The sequence below is a fragment of the Syngnathus typhle genome, linkage group LG21 (assembly GCF_033458585.1).
Source record: "Syngnathus typhle isolate RoL2023-S1 ecotype Sweden linkage group LG21, RoL_Styp_1.0, whole genome shotgun sequence".
In the NCBI taxonomy this organism is placed as follows: domain Eukaryota; kingdom Metazoa; phylum Chordata; class Actinopteri; order Syngnathiformes; family Syngnathidae; genus Syngnathus; species Syngnathus typhle.
This window is the reverse complement of record NC_083758.1, coordinates 8,097,660-8,115,771: the sequence shown is the minus strand read 5'-3', so window position 1 is coordinate 8,115,771 and position 18,112 is coordinate 8,097,660. Positions and strand designations below refer to the sequence as shown.

General features: G+C 50.5%; 1 protein-coding gene across 3 annotated transcripts in view; it reads left to right on the top strand.

The window, feature by feature from the left end:
• magi2a (membrane associated guanylate kinase, WW and PDZ domain containing 2a) overlaps nucleotides 1-18,112 on the top strand; it is a 36,564-nt gene that overhangs the window by 12,203 nt on the left and 6,249 nt on the right. For all 3 annotated transcript variants that reach the window (XM_061269256.1, XM_061269257.1, XM_061269258.1), the window contains exons 3-9: nucleotides 11,130-11,249; nucleotides 11,406-11,645; nucleotides 12,350-12,545; nucleotides 13,046-13,125; nucleotides 16,369-16,426; nucleotides 16,675-16,796; nucleotides 17,798-17,980. In XM_061269256.1, the coding sequence (XP_061125240.1) occupies nucleotides 11,130-11,249; nucleotides 11,406-11,645; nucleotides 12,350-12,545; nucleotides 13,046-13,125; nucleotides 16,369-16,426; nucleotides 16,675-16,796; nucleotides 17,798-17,980 (999 nt within the window). The remainder of the gene's footprint in view (nucleotides 1-11,129; nucleotides 11,250-11,405; nucleotides 11,646-12,349; nucleotides 12,546-13,045; nucleotides 13,126-16,368; nucleotides 16,427-16,674; nucleotides 16,797-17,797; nucleotides 17,981-18,112) is intronic.

Below are 18,112 nucleotides of genomic sequence, written 5' to 3'. Positions count from 1 at the left end.
CGGTGAATTTAAAGTGCTTGTTCTGATTGATGGTGGGATTTTCTTCCCCCCCCCCCAAAAGCGCTACGAATGAAATAAAACATCAGCCGCCGCTCACTCGGCTCCTCTCGGTGCTTGGGAATGACACACTTTGAGCGCCACGGTCCAGGAAAGAACGAGGCTCCCCGGGGTCCCGGTCCTCGGAGGCGGCCTCTCTGTCACACTTGTATCGGCTTAGCAGCGTTCGCCGTGTTAATTACCGAGGCTCCGTGAGGAATTGTCTCAACTCGGCGGTGAAGCGCTTTCGCAAAGCCCTTTTTCATCCTCAAAAGTGGCGGAGTAAACAATTTGATCAGATGAATTGACAAAACCTTCTTGTTTGAATTGTCACCGCAGCCCCATCGAAAATGACACCAAAAGGTCACCACCGTCTTCCTTGCTAACTTAAGCAGCTTGCCCGGGCAGGAAAACACTTTCCGTCCGTGTCAACAACGCCCGGGAAGAAAAAAAAACAACCTGCCATCCACTTTGGCCCGATTTGCTCCAACCTAGCCGCGGAATATCCAAGCAATTATTTATCTTGCGAGATTGAAATCTTTGTACGCGCCGCCGCGCTCTACTTCTCGGAGAAGCGCGGCTGTCGGAGCCGCCAATGTGTTTGACCAAGCCGCTAATGAAATATTCCATCCGAGGCGCCAACCGCAATGTCAGTTAGCATGTAGCCATGGCGCTAGTCATCAGGCGCTACTCAGACGGCGGCGCGTTGCGTAACATGAGCTCTCTTGGATATTTCGATCTTAACCCGCCTGCGTTTCTCCCCGGCCCCGGTTGCGCTGCTCCCATGGGGCTGATTAAAGTTTCAGCTCATCTTCAAAAGACGACGTTGCGGGAGTCGTCTCGTCTTGCCAGCTGTTGTGAAAATGCGTATTTTCCAAGAAATGTTTTGACGTTGAATTTTTTATCTGCGCGTGGAATTCACGACAGGAATTTTCTCACTTTCAAGTGGGAATTCTGCCTTGAAAGTCCGAAAGTGGGAATTCTCACTTTCAAGTCAGAATTAGCTTGGGCCCACGGTATTTGGCTTCTTTTCATCGAAGGATTAAAAGGCGAGGCTACAAACGCAACCGTGGCTGAGATTCGAGACAAGCCGTCATATCCGCACGCCAAACGATGACATCCGCGGGGGAATTGACGAGAGCCAATCAGGAGGCAATTATGCCGATGGATGGGATTATCGTTAGCGCCTCTTGGCGGGAGCCGGCGCCATACCCGCTGTTCTCATTCGGCAAAGTGGCTGCTCCTTGCTATTTGTGTGGCCAAGAGAGTTTTGTTTTGAACCTCAAGGCTTTCGAATCATCAATAAGTGCCTGCAGGCCATTTTTTTTTTTTCCCTCGGCAAGCCGTGTGACTTTGCTGAACCTGAAAGCCTTTCAAAGTAGTTTTGATGTGCCGGGCGGCGGAAAGTCTGCGTTGTCCTTGTACGCTGCAACATAAACAGCAAGAAAAGTTTTCATTCATTATTTGAAGTGATTAGCAACAACGACGTGGTCGCTTATTCCCAACCACCTGACCTCATTAGGCCACGCCCCTGACCCACAGATACTATTTTTGGACATGAATATGTTCACAATGCAAATTTTCTTGATCAAAAACCCAAACCAAACAAAAAAAAGGATAGAACTGGCATGTCGTGGTCCCGACCAGTTAGCGCGTAGCCTGCGGCGGCGTGCAGCGTAAGCACACCTGAACCCGAGCGTGCGTGTGTTGTGTACGCTGTGTTTAACTGCGGGGCACATCTATTATTGATGCTTACAAGAGAGTCGGGTAGATTCGCGTAACCGGGCTCCATTCTGATCGGCCGTAACGCTCCGGCTCGCCGCATGACTCCACCCGGTTCATTTGGGTTCTCCGGACCTTTGTCAGATCTCCCCGGAGTGGAAGGAAAGGGGTGCAGATGGAAAATTAAGAGGCTGAGATTAGGTCCACAGACTTGAAGCGGCGACTCCATAGACGCCGCCATCCGTCCGTTATGGAGGGAGCGATCCATGGACGAAGCAAATAGGTCAAGGTTGTTGGTGCAATAATCACAATCATTCCTCCGCCAGCTCAAGCCGAGCCTGAATGATGGGTCTATGAAAAGATTCAGGTTCCGTCAAGACGGGAAATTGGTGACTCTGGTGCAATTACAATCAAAAGAACTTTCTGGTAGCTACCAAAACGGAGGATCTTGGACCGCACAGAAACTTTCTCAGCTTTGCGAGGTCCTGCTCTGTCCTGGGATGGCGATGGGCAGAATGTTGACATTCTTGAGCGGTGGAAGAAGGCGGCGGGCTACACAATAGGGGGGTTTTGTTTGAACTCCCTGCTCATGAATGTTGACATTTTCAGCAAAATGCAAAGTGGGCTGCCGAGTCAAGCAACTCATTTGGCCATCAAAGCCATTTCACCAAAACACCGGTTTCAAACCAAAAAGTAGAGAAAAGAAGACGTGACTGCAAATAGTTTTGTGACGTCAACGTCGGTGGCACTCGAGGTAAATCTCTTTGCTCGAGCTGGCAAGACTTTGCCCGCAGCCATCGTTTTCTTTCATAAGCAATGCGCGGAGGTTATCACGCTTTTTCTTTTTCCCGTCATTGACCCCGCCGTGTCCTCTTCCCTGCCGCCGTCCGACACCCGTGCCCAATCGGCTTGAATGTCACCGTTGCTTCCTTTTGACATTTGTGCTCAAAGGCGATTTTCTCACTTGATGCCGAGCCCGCTGTTGACAAAAGTGAGATGCGGCGGTAAAATCACCCCCCCCCCCTCCCCTCCCTTGCCGGCTGACATTAGTATTCGGTGGCGGTCGCTTCCTGACACTATGTTCCTTCACGCCTCTCCCAGAGGATTTCCGACTCACCCTTCTCCGCCCGCCTCTCGTCCTCGCCGCCACTCGAATTTCCTCAGCGGCTTAGCTTTATTTTGCATCGCCATGGAGACGGCCGTGATGTCGGTCGGTCGGTCGGTCGGTCGCCCGCGTTGCCGTTAGGGCTGATTCAAGCCTGCATTTAGCAACGGCGAGGCGGGCTTGCTAACGACGCAGCTAGTCGTCATGTTTTTGATGTCAACAAAGTTTCGTTTTTGCACGATTCGGCTGATCGCATTCAGATATCGATTAAAAACTCGATTGGGAATGTCCAGTGGACTGAATCTGTTCAGTGGACAATTTTTGCAATGTACTTTCCAAGACTTAAGCTTAATTGTAACTTTTTTTGGGTCATATTGTCTTTTTTTTCTCTCTCTTTCCTCTCATCAAGTCCTCTTAGTAGATATTTTTCCTTGCCGGAGTATTTTGCTCCTTAGTTGAAAGGAAATGATCAAGGATCCCAATCACATAAAGGCAAAGCATCTTTTTTTCCACGCTTGTAAATAATTGAGACGTCGGCGGGACGTTTAAAGCCAAGCCGCAAAATCAAATCTTTCGAATTCGTGCTCGTGTCCGCCCTCCAATGTCAAGTTAGGACAGATGAGTCGTCTTGCCTCAAAAGGAATCCCAAGATTTTTTTTTGTTGTTGTTGATTTACCATGTTTACTTGGACTTCATAGCGCGAGAGCTCCGCTTTCCTCTCGTCTGGTGCTCGAGTGAAGCATCCGTTTGAATGGCAGGAATGTTTCAAGGTTTGTTTGGACCACCGGGTCCTCCGGCGGAGTGTTTACGCGCCGCCCGCCTGGAGACAAATAAAAGGCAGCGCGCCATGAAAATTGTCCTCTTGTCTGCTTTGTGTCTCGCCGCTTTCAGATCAAAAATTTATTTGTACGGCGTCAGTCGAAGCGTTGTATAATATCCCGTCGTCGCTAATGTTAGCAACGCGGCCGAATCGGCGAATAATCGGCTCTTTGGAGGCACGCTGTTAATTCAGCCCCAACCGGTTTGCGGTCGAAAGGAGGAGCAGGAGTGCGGAACCCATGTCCACGCTTTTCTGGTCAGGAAAGTGCAAAGTCAGCGCTTTGTCTTCTTTTCGGGAATGTTTAGAAGGATGTTTGAAGGCAAATCAATGAGCCGGCCCAACCTGAAGCTTTTATTCTTCTAAGTCCAAGTTGTGGAAAACCTCGCTTGCTTTAAGGCACAAGCTGAGGTCGAGACAATCGATGGCGTCTTCCAGATCACTACTCCCTAGCAGTCGGTGGTTGGGAAAAAAAAAGCCCGGTGAGTAAAAACGTCTTGGGAAAGAGGCCAAAGGCCGAATGATGAGAGTCTAACGACCGAATTTGGGGACTGCAACTTTCAAGGACTCGGCCTTGCCGGTCAGACAGTGACCCCTAGTGGCGTCTCACCTCGGCTGATTAATCAGCGACGTGTTTGCACACAGTGGCGTGACATGCCGCCCGTCCTCCTCGCCAAGGTCCGGCGGCTCTGCCAACAGTCATGTGTCAAATCCACAGTTGGAGCCGCCGACTCGCCGGCGGACTCGTCAGCGGACTCGTCAGAGTCTTTTTGAAGTGAAAATCAACTGGCCTCGGCGTGCTACTCTCGAGGAAAAACCTTCAGGATGCTTGACGAGTGGCGCGTTTGTCATGTTTATCAAGCTTGTGAAAGTAGCGCAAGTCGTAGGAGGTCCAGTATCTGTACAGTAGCACTAGCTAGCTAGCTAACAAGGCTAGCGTACGGTCGATATCGGTTTGTTTCGCCATCTGTATCCGACGTTAGTTTCCTTCTTGATTCTTCTTATTTTTTTTTCCCATACTTTCAAATGCTCGCCGTCAACGACATTGCCGCCCGGCCCATCTGAAATGTTTTCTTCCGACGTTAAATGTCACGTTTCGCGAAACAAGCGGCGATAAAAGGCAGTTCCAGAGTCGCCGATGAACGGCTTGCTAATGTATAGAGTTGCCTTATCCTTGAAATGACAAGCGCTATGTTTACCTGCCAGCTCGCTCTCGTTTTCAACCACTTTGGCCAAATGGCTACTTTGGGACGCTATTGTGTCGTGGGAAAAGCGGACCGGAAATACGATCCATCAAGCTCTCTGATTTCTACCATCAGCCTAACCGAAAGCAAGCGCAAATGTCACAATGAGCTAATGGAAAAGAAAATAGAAAAAGGCGAACCCGCTCGGCCCGTCTGAACGGGAAGCGCTCGGAGGAAATCCACTTTGGGTTAAACGCTGTCCAAATGTTCTCCCGCATCCCGACGACACGCTCTGATTGCAGCCGGGACGGCGGCGTTTAGTCCTGCCGCCCCCGGCCCTGCTCCAATTCGTCTCCGGGCGGCCGGGGAGAGAAAAGGTCCTTCCAAATGTCAAGCGGTTCGTGCTGCCGCGAAAATGCATGTCGAGCTTCATCGCCGCTCAGCGCAGAGTCGGCATTGGCCTCGATTATGTCTCTTGACAACTGAATCCACTTCTTCCTAACACCCTCTGACTCGCGCTCATTTTTTTTTCCCCCCCCACCACTTCTTTGGCTGCAGCGTTCCGTTGAACTTTCTTCGAGAAGAGTTGAGCTTTTGCCGCAATGGGAATATTTTGGATTGAAGTCGGGCAGTACAATAATGTTAGAACGGAACAGTGGCAAAGATTGTTTACTTTTTAATAGATTTATATTCAAATTTTTTTGTTGTTACGCCATATTACAGAGAGCATTTTTTTCCTCATTAAAAACAAATTACATTTTTTTTTTGGAGAGCCTGGAACACATTCCATTCATTTCAGTGGGGGGGGGCTGTGAATTAAATTCCGCCCCATACTTTAGTTTGAAGGGACTTTGGAAAGCAGGGTTAGCCGTGTCTTCCAAATGAGTGTCAAGCCAAAAAGAAGCACACTCCTGCTCCCTTCTTCAAATATTTAGAAGATAACATCTTCCCAAAACGTTATTAAGACGGCAGCTGATTACTTTTTTGTCCGGTCGAGCGAAAGCGAGTCATCAGCTCACGGGGCTTTGGGCTCTAATTAACATACCAAGGCGTCCGCCCTTCCCCGTTCCCGACGTCCCCGGGTCCCAGAGGCAATAACGGCGGCGAGTTGACGTCGTCCTCGCAGGTCAACGCGAGACGAGCCCGCACCGGACGTGAGCGGCTCGTTAGCAAAGTCGTCCCGGACGGCGGCGACCTCTGGCAAGGTTTAAAAAAACATTATCGGGCAGCAGGTAGCGGACGGGTCGAGGGTGGCTATTTGGTACGGGACGCCAAATGTCTTGATGGGCCGTTTTGGATGCTCCGCTGAGCCGCAATTACCGTGAAGACAGAACGGGGGGGGGGGGAAAAATGGACCCCGGAGGCGGATAAAGTCATATTAGCGAATTAAGCTAATCCGTCGCCGGCGCGAGTAGGGACAACGACATCTGGAGTCAGCGGCCGTTAACCTCCGGATGTTCTTTTGCTGGTCGCGGCCCGAGCTTGTTAGCAAATCGGACTGTCGAAGAGAACACGAGCACTAGAAGTCAAGACGGACTCAAAAAAAAAAACCACGACAGAGGCTGAGCTGCACTGTGTTTGTTTACCGAATCGGGAAAATTGGACTCCACGTCGCGTTTGTGCCCTAACAATAAGCCAACAAGCAAGCCTGGCCTCAAATGTCAGGCCGTGGTTAAAATGGCTCCTGCCGTGAAAATTGAATTTAGCCGTCAATATGCTCACCAAGGTCGTTAATTTACCAGCCTGTTACGAGGCCCAGCTTGCGTTATTCCACATCGTTCCTCTGAAGGTCACCGCGCCACTTGTGTTCCCCCCCACCACCACCCTTCCGTTCAGAAAAGCTCGGCGGTTATGTAACGTCACGCCGACCGCTCAGCTGCTCTTGTTGTATTCGAGACGGCGACAAAGGCGGCGAGTTACAGCGAAACCGTAAACTCCGCGTGTCCTCCATTTTGCGTAACCGATTGACGACACCTGTTTGATTGTTGACAATCTTTTCCGAGGAAGGAGCCAACTTGTGCTTTTTCGCGTGCATCCCAATTCGTTTGGTAATGACTCACGCCGTATCGCTCGCCCAGACGTTAATATTGGGCGGATTATCTCGCCTCACGACTCCCCGCCCAACATCCAGGACAGGGAATTTTGTGTCTGCAAAAAAAAACATTTCCTACTCGGATTTATTTTCGTCTGGATTTTTTGGCTCCGGTTCCGGTTGTCGTGGAAGGATGCGGCGCTCTGAGGGTCGGCGATAAGTGGCTTCGCTCGGCTTCTCGCCGGCTTGATAGGTGAACGCTAAGCTGAGCTGCGGGGCTGCGCGGTTATCTGCTAGCTCCCGCGAGTGCATACGAGAGAGCGCCGAGGCACTCCTTTTGGAGGATGGAAATGTAAAGAGCAATGAGCGGTGACACTCTGCGACCTCTCACAGGAGGTGCGGATGCTTTCAAATTGCTCAGTCAAAATGATCAATCAGAAAGCCTAGTTAGCATTAGATGAAACGGCGTTGTGGTTTTTTGAAAGGAGGGCCGCCTTTGCACGCATTTCGCCATTAGCGCGCGCTAACACACTAATGCAAGTGGGCGAGGTAGAACAGTTAAATCGATGATGAACGTACGTGGTGCGTGACCCCCCCCCCCCACTTTTGTTGCCCTCTCGTGTGTCGTCGGCACACGGAATTCAAATGTAATCAAGTGTATTTAATTAAGCGGCCGGCAGATGGTGGCACGGGCGATTTCCCGCCGCCTTATGTTTCACGCTCGACATCACAACGCAGCGGGAACGCGGACGGCCGTGTGAATGTGACTTTCCAGCCCGTCACTTTTTAAGGGCGGGTTGATCCGTCTTCATGATGATCCACTTTGATCCAAATCCACTTTCTGATGTAAACAAATGGGGGGTTTTTTTTGGGAGGTGTGAAGTGTCACCTTCAATCCGTCATGTCTGGCGCGTCGCTCTCTCATTATCAAGCCGCTTATGATTCTCCCGACATCTGATGGAGCGCCTATACGCATATATTATTCATTTGATTGGTTCTCGCTAATCACCTCGCAAGTGGCAGAAATGAATCGGCGCGGAAATCCTCCCGCCTGTCTACGCCTGTCAGGGATTGTTTTTTTTCCCCCTCCTCCTATTATGCGATTCATTGCCTTTTTTGGGAAGAACAAATCAATGGATGACTTGACAAGTGGCCCATAAAAAGAACATTAGCAAAGAATGCACTGTAAGAGAATTGAATTCAAATGACACGAAATGCCATGATTTAAAGGAAAATACGATATTTTGGGTACCGTATTTTCCGCCCTATAAGGCGCACCTAAAAACCTAAAATTTTCTCAAAAACCAACAGTGCGCCTTATAGTCCGGTGCGCCTTATATATGGACCAAATTCCTAAATTTAAACTGGCCCAAAGCATTGTGTCATGAAATCAATCATAAGTGGCCCGCTGAAGACTATGAATCATGACTCAAAAAGACTATGGATCATTATTTTATGATTATAAAGTAATTTGTTCCGTCTGAAGTTGAAATAAAAAAGATAAAATGGAGAATGATTTGATTTGGATTAAAAATCGGACATGATGCATTAATGGTGCGCCTTATAGTCCGGTGCGCCTTATATAAGGATAAAGTTTTAAAATGGGCCATTCATTGAAGGTGCGCCTTCTAGTCCGGTGCGCCTTATAGGCCGGAAAATACGGTATATTTTTCCACCAAGTGTCATTTTTTTCGATTGAACCAGCTGCCCGACTAGTCCCCCCAAATATTTTAGCGGTGAAATTGAAATGTTAAAGAAATGTTTTAGACCTGCTAGCAAAGGGCTAAAAGTACGTTCCATTAAGAAGTGATTGGCTAGAATGTGAGGCAGGAAGCGTCCGCCCATGAAAGCAGCGGACAAAGCTAATGACGCGGCCGAGAGTGGCCATCGTGAGCGCTATTAAAAGGATCCAATTAAAGCCAGCAAGGGGCCGCCAGCAGCATTCCGCCAGGGGGTTTTTGTTTTTTCATCCGTCCGAGCGAGCTATCGCACGTAGATAGGTGGCAAGTGGGCGGGGCCTGTGAGCGGGCCTCGTAATTGGATATTGACTTAATGGGCACTTTGTATCGGCGGGTGACAAAAGACGCCTTTCGGGAAGCGGGCAAATGACTTTATGGAGGACGGCGCGTTCTTGCGTCTGCGGCCCGTCGATTGTTTAAGAGGAACAATTACAGCTTGTCACTGTCAAGCATGATGGATGTTTAATATGAAAAACAAAATGGCAGCTTGAGTGGATTTTTAGAACTCCGCTTTGGAAAGTTAGCTTTCGGCGAACCCAACCAACTGTACGTCTTTTCGGAAATGAATTATGAATTCATTATGATTATTATTATAAGGATAATTAATTGATGGGTATTTCCGCTCATGCTTTCGGGCCCCGGGGCCGAGCGTTGGCTCCGAATGAACCGGCAAAGGGATTGTGTCATCGTGCGCTAATGTAGCGTAGCGACGACTAGATTAGGCTGACACAGCGGCACGTTCCCGTCCCGCTGCGGACACTCATCCCGACCCCCACCCCCCCCCCTTCTAAATTCAAACAGATGACATCAGCCATCCACAATCTCCCTCGCTCTCTCACCCAGTCGAATCTCCGGACTGTGAAAAGTTCCTGGCGCCCGGTCTCTGAATCATCAAACGTCTCTCGACGGAGCCTTGAACCGCGGACCGTGACCTACTTTTGATGGTGGGATTGATAACAGAGCTGGAGTTGCCATGGAAAGGAGCCTTTCAAATGGTTCCGCCACCAAGGACAGGAGACCTGGCTCCACGTTGAAAAGATGACACGGCGGTAGGTTAGTTCTGATGACGTGCCGTCCGTCTGAACAGACTAATGAAGGTTCCGGAGATGCGGCTGTCACGTACCGGCTTCGGAGCAGAAAGTTCCCTTTGACACGCAAAGGTCGGGCCCGTGCGCTAATGTGAGCCGACGAGCCGCGCGAAACGCTAGCACAAACCCCCCGAGTGCATTTTATGGAGCGGAAACATGAATAAAACTCCTTTTAATGACGTGACTTAAGCCACATAGCGAACGGTCGCTTCTGGCATTGTCGCCGTTTCCCGTACATGGACCTTTACTCGCCCTCAATTCCTTGAGCTAGGTTGGCGCCGCCTAAACGGGCTGCAGAAAAAAAGAAATCTTTGCTCGGTCATGGTTCCACATCATGCTAACGCGAAACAAACAGAGCCGTAGTAGAAACGCAGAGTGACAACACAGTTGGAGTATTTTTGCCGCCTCAACGGGCATGAATGGGCATCTGAGATCATATCTAGGGGGGAAAAAAAGTCCCCATTCCATTAAACCTGGTCCTTTTCGATCCATTTCGTCTCTTCTCCTCCGAGGCGGACGATGCAGCCATCATCGCCTCCCGACAGGTATTAACTTTTCATCATCAGCCCAGCCAAAACGACTCCCTGGATTTTTTTTTTTCCCCCCCGCCTCCACTCCCTTTCCATTCCATCCACCTAAATGATATATAATCACAGTTGATTAGAGTCGCCGCTCCGCATCACGGGACAAATCTGCCAATATGCAGCGATGCGGCGAGCAAAGTGCAAAGAAAGCAGCTTTTGGCCCCGTCCAGCGCCGCCTCGGCGGGCGCGTTTGTCCGCCCGCTAATCCGTGGCGCTAATGCCAGGGCATTAGGGCTGCCCCTCACTTCCTAATTGGCTAATGGCGGGATTACGCGCCGTACAATGGACCCTGCTGACACTTTGGAGACACTCAAAACAGAGGGTTTAGGGCACAGGGGACGGCCGCCACTGAACACGCTTCTTGTTTCCGTTTTGTCCGCTTCCCGTCGAGGCGGTGCCCTCCGACATTGAGCTTTCGAACTTTCACGTTCGAAATAGTCCCGCGTCGCGCTGGACCGAGCTCGGGTCCTGTTTCGAATTTCGTCTGCTGCCCGTTTAGGCAGCGCCCTCTTATTTATGTTGATGCCGGTCGTTTGGTTCTTATTATTGTTATGAGTTTTGACGTCCTCCTCCATTTTGACGTTCATTGTATTTGCAGTCGCACTAAACACCGCCATGACTTTCCTCCGCTGCCTGTTTCGGTTTCTAAAGGACGAAAGCAGGACAAGCACTTTAATGGATAAGCGTTGAGGCATTGCACCTGCGCTCTGTTCTAATCTTTCCTCTTGAAGGCCATTAAAGTTGTGTGTGTGTGCGCATTTGTCGTGTGGTGATGAGGTCATCGAGGGTCTAACGGGGTCGTCGTCCACTTGTCACCCGCAGGCACCACCAGGCAGCCCAAGGAAGGCGAGGTCCCCGGGGTGGACTATCATTTCCTAAGCGTCCAGCACTTTATGGAATTGGAGAAAAGCGGCGCCTTGCTTGAGAGCGGAATCTATGAAGGTGAGCGCGGCCACCTTTATCGACATGCCGTCACGTGGGCTCAACAGGCCCGGATTGTAAAGGACTTGCCCCCCCCCCCACCCCGTCCTGCAGCCCCTTTAGGTAGCGCTCAGCAAAATACTGCTCCATTTCTGGAAGCATCCATTTTGTTTGCAGATAACTTTTACGGCACGCCCAAGCCTCCCGTCGAGCCCGCCGCTCCGGCGCTAAATGTAACGGAGCGGCTGCTGCCGCCGCTGTCGCTACTACCGGGCGCCAGAACCAGCTCGGAGGGCAAACGCAAGCGCAACAAGTCGGTCAGCGACATGGACAAGGCCAGCATGGAGCCACCGGAGGAGGAAGAAGAGGAGAGGCCCCCCGCCGCCGCCGTCGTCAACGGCATCGCCCCCGCGCCAGGTCAGACCCGACGGGGCGGCGGCTTTTATTTCATTCCAGTCTTTTTTTGCCCCCTTTCTGTAAGTATCACATGATCACATAAGACATAAAAGAAGCATTGAGTAGGATTTTTTTTTGGGGGGGAATGGTTCCAAAGCCCAAACTGCACAGGGGTCCTGTGACCCGTCTAAGCCGGCCAAAGTCACTTCGCTTGTCGAGAGGGTTCATCAGTGCAAGCAGCCGCAGGGAAGCAGGGAGGCTTTTGACCTTTTCTGCATTTTCTTGGCCTTGCTGCGTTACTTCAAGAAAATTAAGATGAAGTTTTGGTTTTACCGCAATGAGCTTAAACAAGGTAGCGTGCTTCATTTTATTTGATTTTTTTACATACAACATTTTTTTTAAGGACATAAGATAGCAGTCCAAATGTCCGTCTGTTTCTAATCTGATTTCGCAACCGGAACTCGCTTGATGTAATTGGGGATTAGAGGAGCCTGATTTTCCCGGGATAATCGGGATCCCGCAATTTCCCCTGCTGTGCGCAGGTAGTCGGCTTTTTCAATCAAATCTGATTTTTTTTCTTCTTTTATGGTTTTTTTTTTGTTTAGTTGGACAGTAAGCTTTTTTTCTTGACAGACAGGCCCTCCCGTGCATCAAAGTAGGCCACCAAGTAGGCAGGCTGCGCCTCTTCTCAATCCGGATTGTTCTCCTCCTCCCTGTCCCTGCAGAGTCGAGCGAACACGAGGACAAAAACGGCCCGAGCGAGACGCCGCCCCCGCCGGGCGAGGCCTCGACCGAGGCGGACCCCGGCCGCTCCCCGAAAAGCGACGCCCTCCCCAAGATGGAGGAGGACGACGAGCTGGGCCCGCTACCCGACAACTGGGAAATGGCGTACACGGAGAAAGGGGAAGTCTACTTCATCGAGTGAGTGACACATTGAGGGCGGGCGGGCGCTTGGGTATTTGGAATCTCGCAGGCAAATACGGAGACCGTTTTTACAAAGGTACTTAATAACAACGATAAATATATTCGGTTTGTTCATTTCTGGAATTTATGCAAGCCTTCATGTGGTCCGGAATGCATTGTTGATTCAAAGATCGCATTTGTGCCTTGCTCTATTTTAACAAATTGTTTGTTTTAGTTGGTTACTTTTTAAAATCGTCATGTTATTGTTTTCGACTCTGCCCACTCCCTCTTGCATTCCACCGTAATGAGAGCCCGGCAGCAAATTAGAAGTATCGATTGTGATTGCTTTCTTTTTTTTTTTTTTTTTTTTCTCTTCACCAAAACGTTCCAAGCACTCAATTAAGACTCGGCCAACCTCCCACCTCTCCTGCTTTCCATCCCTCCCTCCCTCCTTCCTCTCTGACTTTCTCACACATCTCGCTCCCTCGCTCTCTTGCTCACTTGTTGTTTTTGCGCAGCCACAACACCAAGACCACGTCGTGGTTGGACCCCCGACTCGCCAAGAAGGCCAAGCCGCCCGAGGAGTGCAAGGAGGACGGTGAGTTACGCGCACTTACGCCACTCTTATTTATCTACTTGGACTTAAGATGGACTGGCGCTTCACAAAGAATTCTTTATTCTCTGCTGGGAGAGAGCTGCTGCGTGCTTCGGCCACCCACCCACACACACACACACACACACACACACACACACACACACGCCTGCACGTGTCGTCTGTCTCCTTCGTCCTTCCCCTGCGCCGGTGACTGATGGCCTTTGGAGACGAGGCGTTCAGGAGCACCGGGATAGAGCTACCTCGCTGCTAAATTGAAGAAACAGGGCCATCCGTCCGGTCAAAGCGTTGTCTTTGCTCAAAATGGCCGCTCGCTCGGTCAAACCAGGTGCGTTATATTTGGTCGAGCGTAGCAATAGCAAATTAAAATGAATATAAAATGGCCAATTCCTTCCAAATTGGCTAACCGCTATCGTCGGCGCTAAAAGGCGCGCTCGACATCACAGCCACCTTGTCGTGATTTAGACGTCTTGATATTTGCGTCGGCATGGGGATGCGTCTTTGTCCCGCTCGCTTTTCCTTTCCCCCGTTTCGTTTTGTCAGCAGGGTGTACTTGTTGTTTGCTTTTTTGTTTTTGTTCCAAGCGAGCTGAAAATGTCGTTTTTGAAAGTCTTCCTTCCCCGCCGAGCGTACGCTGGCTGGGAAATAACAACGCCTCTCACCTACGTTCTGTTCGCCACGAAACGCCTACGGGAAGGCAAAATGCAACAAAGTATGTTCCGGAATCCAAATCCAAATCTTGTACGTCTCGCAAGATAATAACGACGGCAAATATGGATTTCATTGTTATTCATTTAAATGTTTGTATGATAGGGTATTTTTTTTATGGCTATTTCGGCGACAGTATCGTGTCTCTAGTATCGACACAGTCGGTTTTCCTACATTGCAGTATCGGCACATCAAATATATACAAATATTTCCAGACATACTTTAAATGAGACAATTTGGGAGTCCCCGAAAGCTCAACACACACGTTGACGACAAGTGCGAGCGCACACGCGCACTCCAATCTGGCGTCCTCAGGTGTGCGTGCACGTTCTAGAAATACACCCATCAATCATGTCGCCGCCAACGCTCCTCCTCGCTTCTCCCGGCCGCCGCCACGACGCTCAAGGTGAAGGGGGGCGCCGCTGCTTGGCGCCCGATAATAACTCACCTGTGGCGGGCGCGCACGCACACGCCGCCACGCACACGCAGCGACTCAAGTGTGGGCGGTGGCGTCAAAGTGTACCGAAGCAGATTTACTGGCCCGATGGTGGTGTTCCAATGTGCTCCTTATCGACTCAGTCGGGGATTTAGTGGGGGCGCTAAGGTAGCTCGCTAGCAAAGGCGGGCTAGAAATATCGGTACGCTCGTTAAAACGACAACATTGGCCATGAAGAGCTTGCAGAATATCGATATTTGACATTTAAAGGCAAATATTGATCATTGAAACGCCGTATCGTAGCAACATTTGACGCCTATGCATTCCATAGGCGCCCTGACCGAAGCCGTAAATGTTCCCCAAGCGTGTTCAAGGTCATTCCTCACAAAAGCAAAAGAATTCCTCCCGTTCCGCCTTCACGGCCGTTCGCGACCCCGGTCGACTTTGACGGCCTCAAAAGAAAACGCCGGCTTGTTTACGAGCGCTCGTCGGCGATCGATCAGAAGGTCGGCCCGGGTCTCCGCCGACACCTTTCTGCTGAGATCCTCACTCTTCGCTCCGGAAGGAAGCACGGGCGGAATTAAATGGCTTCTTTTTCCCGCAGTTGCCGCTATTTATCACTTTGAACACGCTGGGAATTGAATCCGCGGCTGGGCTGAGGGGGCGTGTTCACGCCAGCCACATTCGCCCCGACATCTGACAGGCCCCTTTTAGCACGCCTCTGCATTAAAAGGTGATAAAAAATGACAAATGATAACCTCAAGAGACTTAAGGGAGCCCACACAAATGGCGCCGGGGCTCTCGCGGGGATATGAATCGCTCGAAAGCTTTTAAATGGATGATTTGTCGATAAAAAAGATCAGAGGTAAACCAATAAGGGGGCCAGCGCGGTCCCGCAAGGTTGTGGTGCGTTCCATAAAAATGGGAAGTTGGAAACTGCGTCGTAAGATTGTCGAAAATAAATTGAGCGAATAGAAACAAATGGTACTAGCTTAACTTAGCACGGTTGTCCGCCATGTTTTTGTTAACCAAAAGACTATCAACAATATTTATCCTTTGGTTATGTATAATAGGAATGAATCTGACATCTAATCATCAACAAAACATTAAAAAAAAAACAGCACTGTCGATTTTAGCCTGAGGACGCTAGCTTATTTGCTTATTAGCTTGGGCACGCTAGCGTTGGCGTCCTCAGGCTAAATCGACAGTTTCAGCTTAAAACGGAAAGTGAGGAGAAGAGATGCCGCTTTTCCCTTGCGCGTGGGAGGATGCAAGTACGCGGGACACTGGGCGCGGAAACTGGGCCAAGGAATAATATTACGTGAGCACACAATGACCAGCGAGAAGAAAAAGGAGGGAAAAAGATGCAGGACTCAGCGTTTTGACAAGCAGACTCCAAAATGTTTTGTCTCAACTTTTTGGGCAACAAATCAAAGACCGCACTTCACATCGAACTACCGTATTTTCCGGCCTATAAGGCGCACCGGACTATAAGGCGCACCTTCAATGAATGGCCCATTTTAAAACTTTATCCTTATATAAGGCGCACCGGACTATAAGGCGCACCATGAATGCATCATGTCAGATTTTTAATCCAAATCAAATCATTCTCCATTTTATCTTTTTTATTTCAACTTCAGACGGAACAAATTACTTTATAATCATAAAATAATGATCCATAGTCTTTTTGATTCATGATTCATAGTCTTCAACGGGCCACTTATGCTTGATTTCATGACACAATGCTTTGGGCCAGTTTAAATTTAGGAATTTGGTCCATATATAAGGCGCACCGGACTATAAGGCGCACTGTCGGTTTTTGAGAAAATTTGATGTTTTTAGGTGCGCCTTATAGGGCGGAAAATACGGTACTTTCAATGAAGCCGCTCGAGCAAGCTATAGAAAATAAATAAACCATTTGAAGCCATTTTGGGGGAGGAAAAATGAGCGGGGCGGAATCTGAAAAAAAAAAAAAGTTTGGTTTGATGTGATTTCATCCGTCAGTTTGTGTCCAAGTGCTGGTGCTGGTGCTTTTTTTTTCTTCTTCTTCTTCCTGACTCGAATTCTTTGATGTCTGCTTCCAGAGCTTCCGTATGGCTGGGAGAAAATCGACGACCCCATTTACGGCAGCTACTATGTGGAGTAAGTCGGCCGCGTCAAAGGCGCTCAATGCAAAATCTCTTTTGCTCACAGTACGTATTCCAAAGCAAAATAAAAAGGCATTATTTTGTTTCTCTTTCCCGCCCCTGTTCTGCGGCTCGCTTACGTAACGTGGCGGCGGGCCATTTAATTAATCATCGTAGCGAGAGACGAGCCCGCTCGCCCGCCAGCCCGCCCGCCGCAGCGCATCTTAACCGCCGATGATCTTTTTTGTCGTTGTCACGGCGCAGCCACATAAACAGGAGGACCCAGTTTGAGAACCCGGTTCTGGAGGCCAAGAGGAGACTCCAGCAGGAGCAGCAGATGCAAAGTCAGGGGCTCTCCTCGCTCCCGCTTCCCGCCATCTACAGAGGTAATCAGCCAGCATCATCTAGCGATTATTCATTCGTGGAAATATGGATTTTTATTTCCTCCAGCAGCAGCGGCAGCAGCAATAAATCCTCTTAAGGAACCTCTAGCCACAGGCCTCTTCATTAGGTACCCCATTTATGAGCATCCTGAACGCTAGCGAGTAGTCGGAGGCAAAAAAATAACCTATCCATAACTAGTGTACATAAATGATGACCTGCTAATGGCACAAAAGTGTACCTAATGAAGTGTCCGTTGGCCTTTCACCTCCGCTTGTTTACCCCACTGGAGTGGCAGTGATGGGATGGCGACCCATCCCAGTGAGGTTCTCTCTCTTCCACCTTGTCCTCCCTCCCTCCCAAATGTCAGTACAAGATGGCAGCCCGCGCGCCGCCCGCTCGGGCCCGGCGCCGGAGCGCTGCCGCAGCCTGAGCGACCTGTCCTCCCGCTCGCCGCCGGCGCCGCGGCGCCCGGCCTCGCCTTTCGCCGCCGCCGTCTCCCCGTTGCGGCACGTGCTGATCCGGCGGATGAACATGAGCCCCCGCCGCCACCGCCATCCTCGCGCCCACCGTAGCCCCTCGCCTTTGTGCCATTCCGTCAGTAAGTAGGTCGGAGACGACGGAAGAATGCGGCGGGCTAGCTCCCGATTGCTAGCGCTTGCTTCCCGTTGAGGCGGCGTGGCAGGAAGTGAGCTTTACTCCCCTCCCCAACCGTCTTTCCCGTCAATGGAACTTTTCCCTGAATGGCAGCATGCCGCTGGCTGAATTCCCGCCGCTCCGGCAAGGTAGCCCCCCCCCCCCTCAGCCATATTCCTCGGAGAAGAGCCGGCCCTCCGCACCTGCATTGTGATTGTCCCACCGGTGACTCGCATTCCCTGCCAGTATTCCGACGAGCTTTCGCCCCGACCCACTTTGAAGCCCTTCGATCCAATCCCGCCAGTCACGGATGCCTTTTGTGTGTATGTGTGTGTGTGTAACGGCCATGCTCCTTTTGGTTGGGTGACAGAGAAGCCGCTGTTCACCCGCGACCCCACGCAGCTGAAAGGCAGCTTCCTCTCCTCGGCGCTCCACAAGAGCAACATGGGCTTCGGCTTCACCATCATCGGCGGCGACGAGCCCGACGAGTTCCTGCAGGTGAAGAGCGTCATCCCCGACGGGCCGGCCGCCGCCGACGGCAAGATGGCCACAGGTAGGAAGGATATGCATTATGGGGACTAAAGTATTAGGATGGGTTAGATGTGGACTGTCCCAATATTTATGTATGGATCTTCCCCCAATGCCCGACCCGCCTCCTCAGACGCGGCGGCGTCCTACTTCTTGT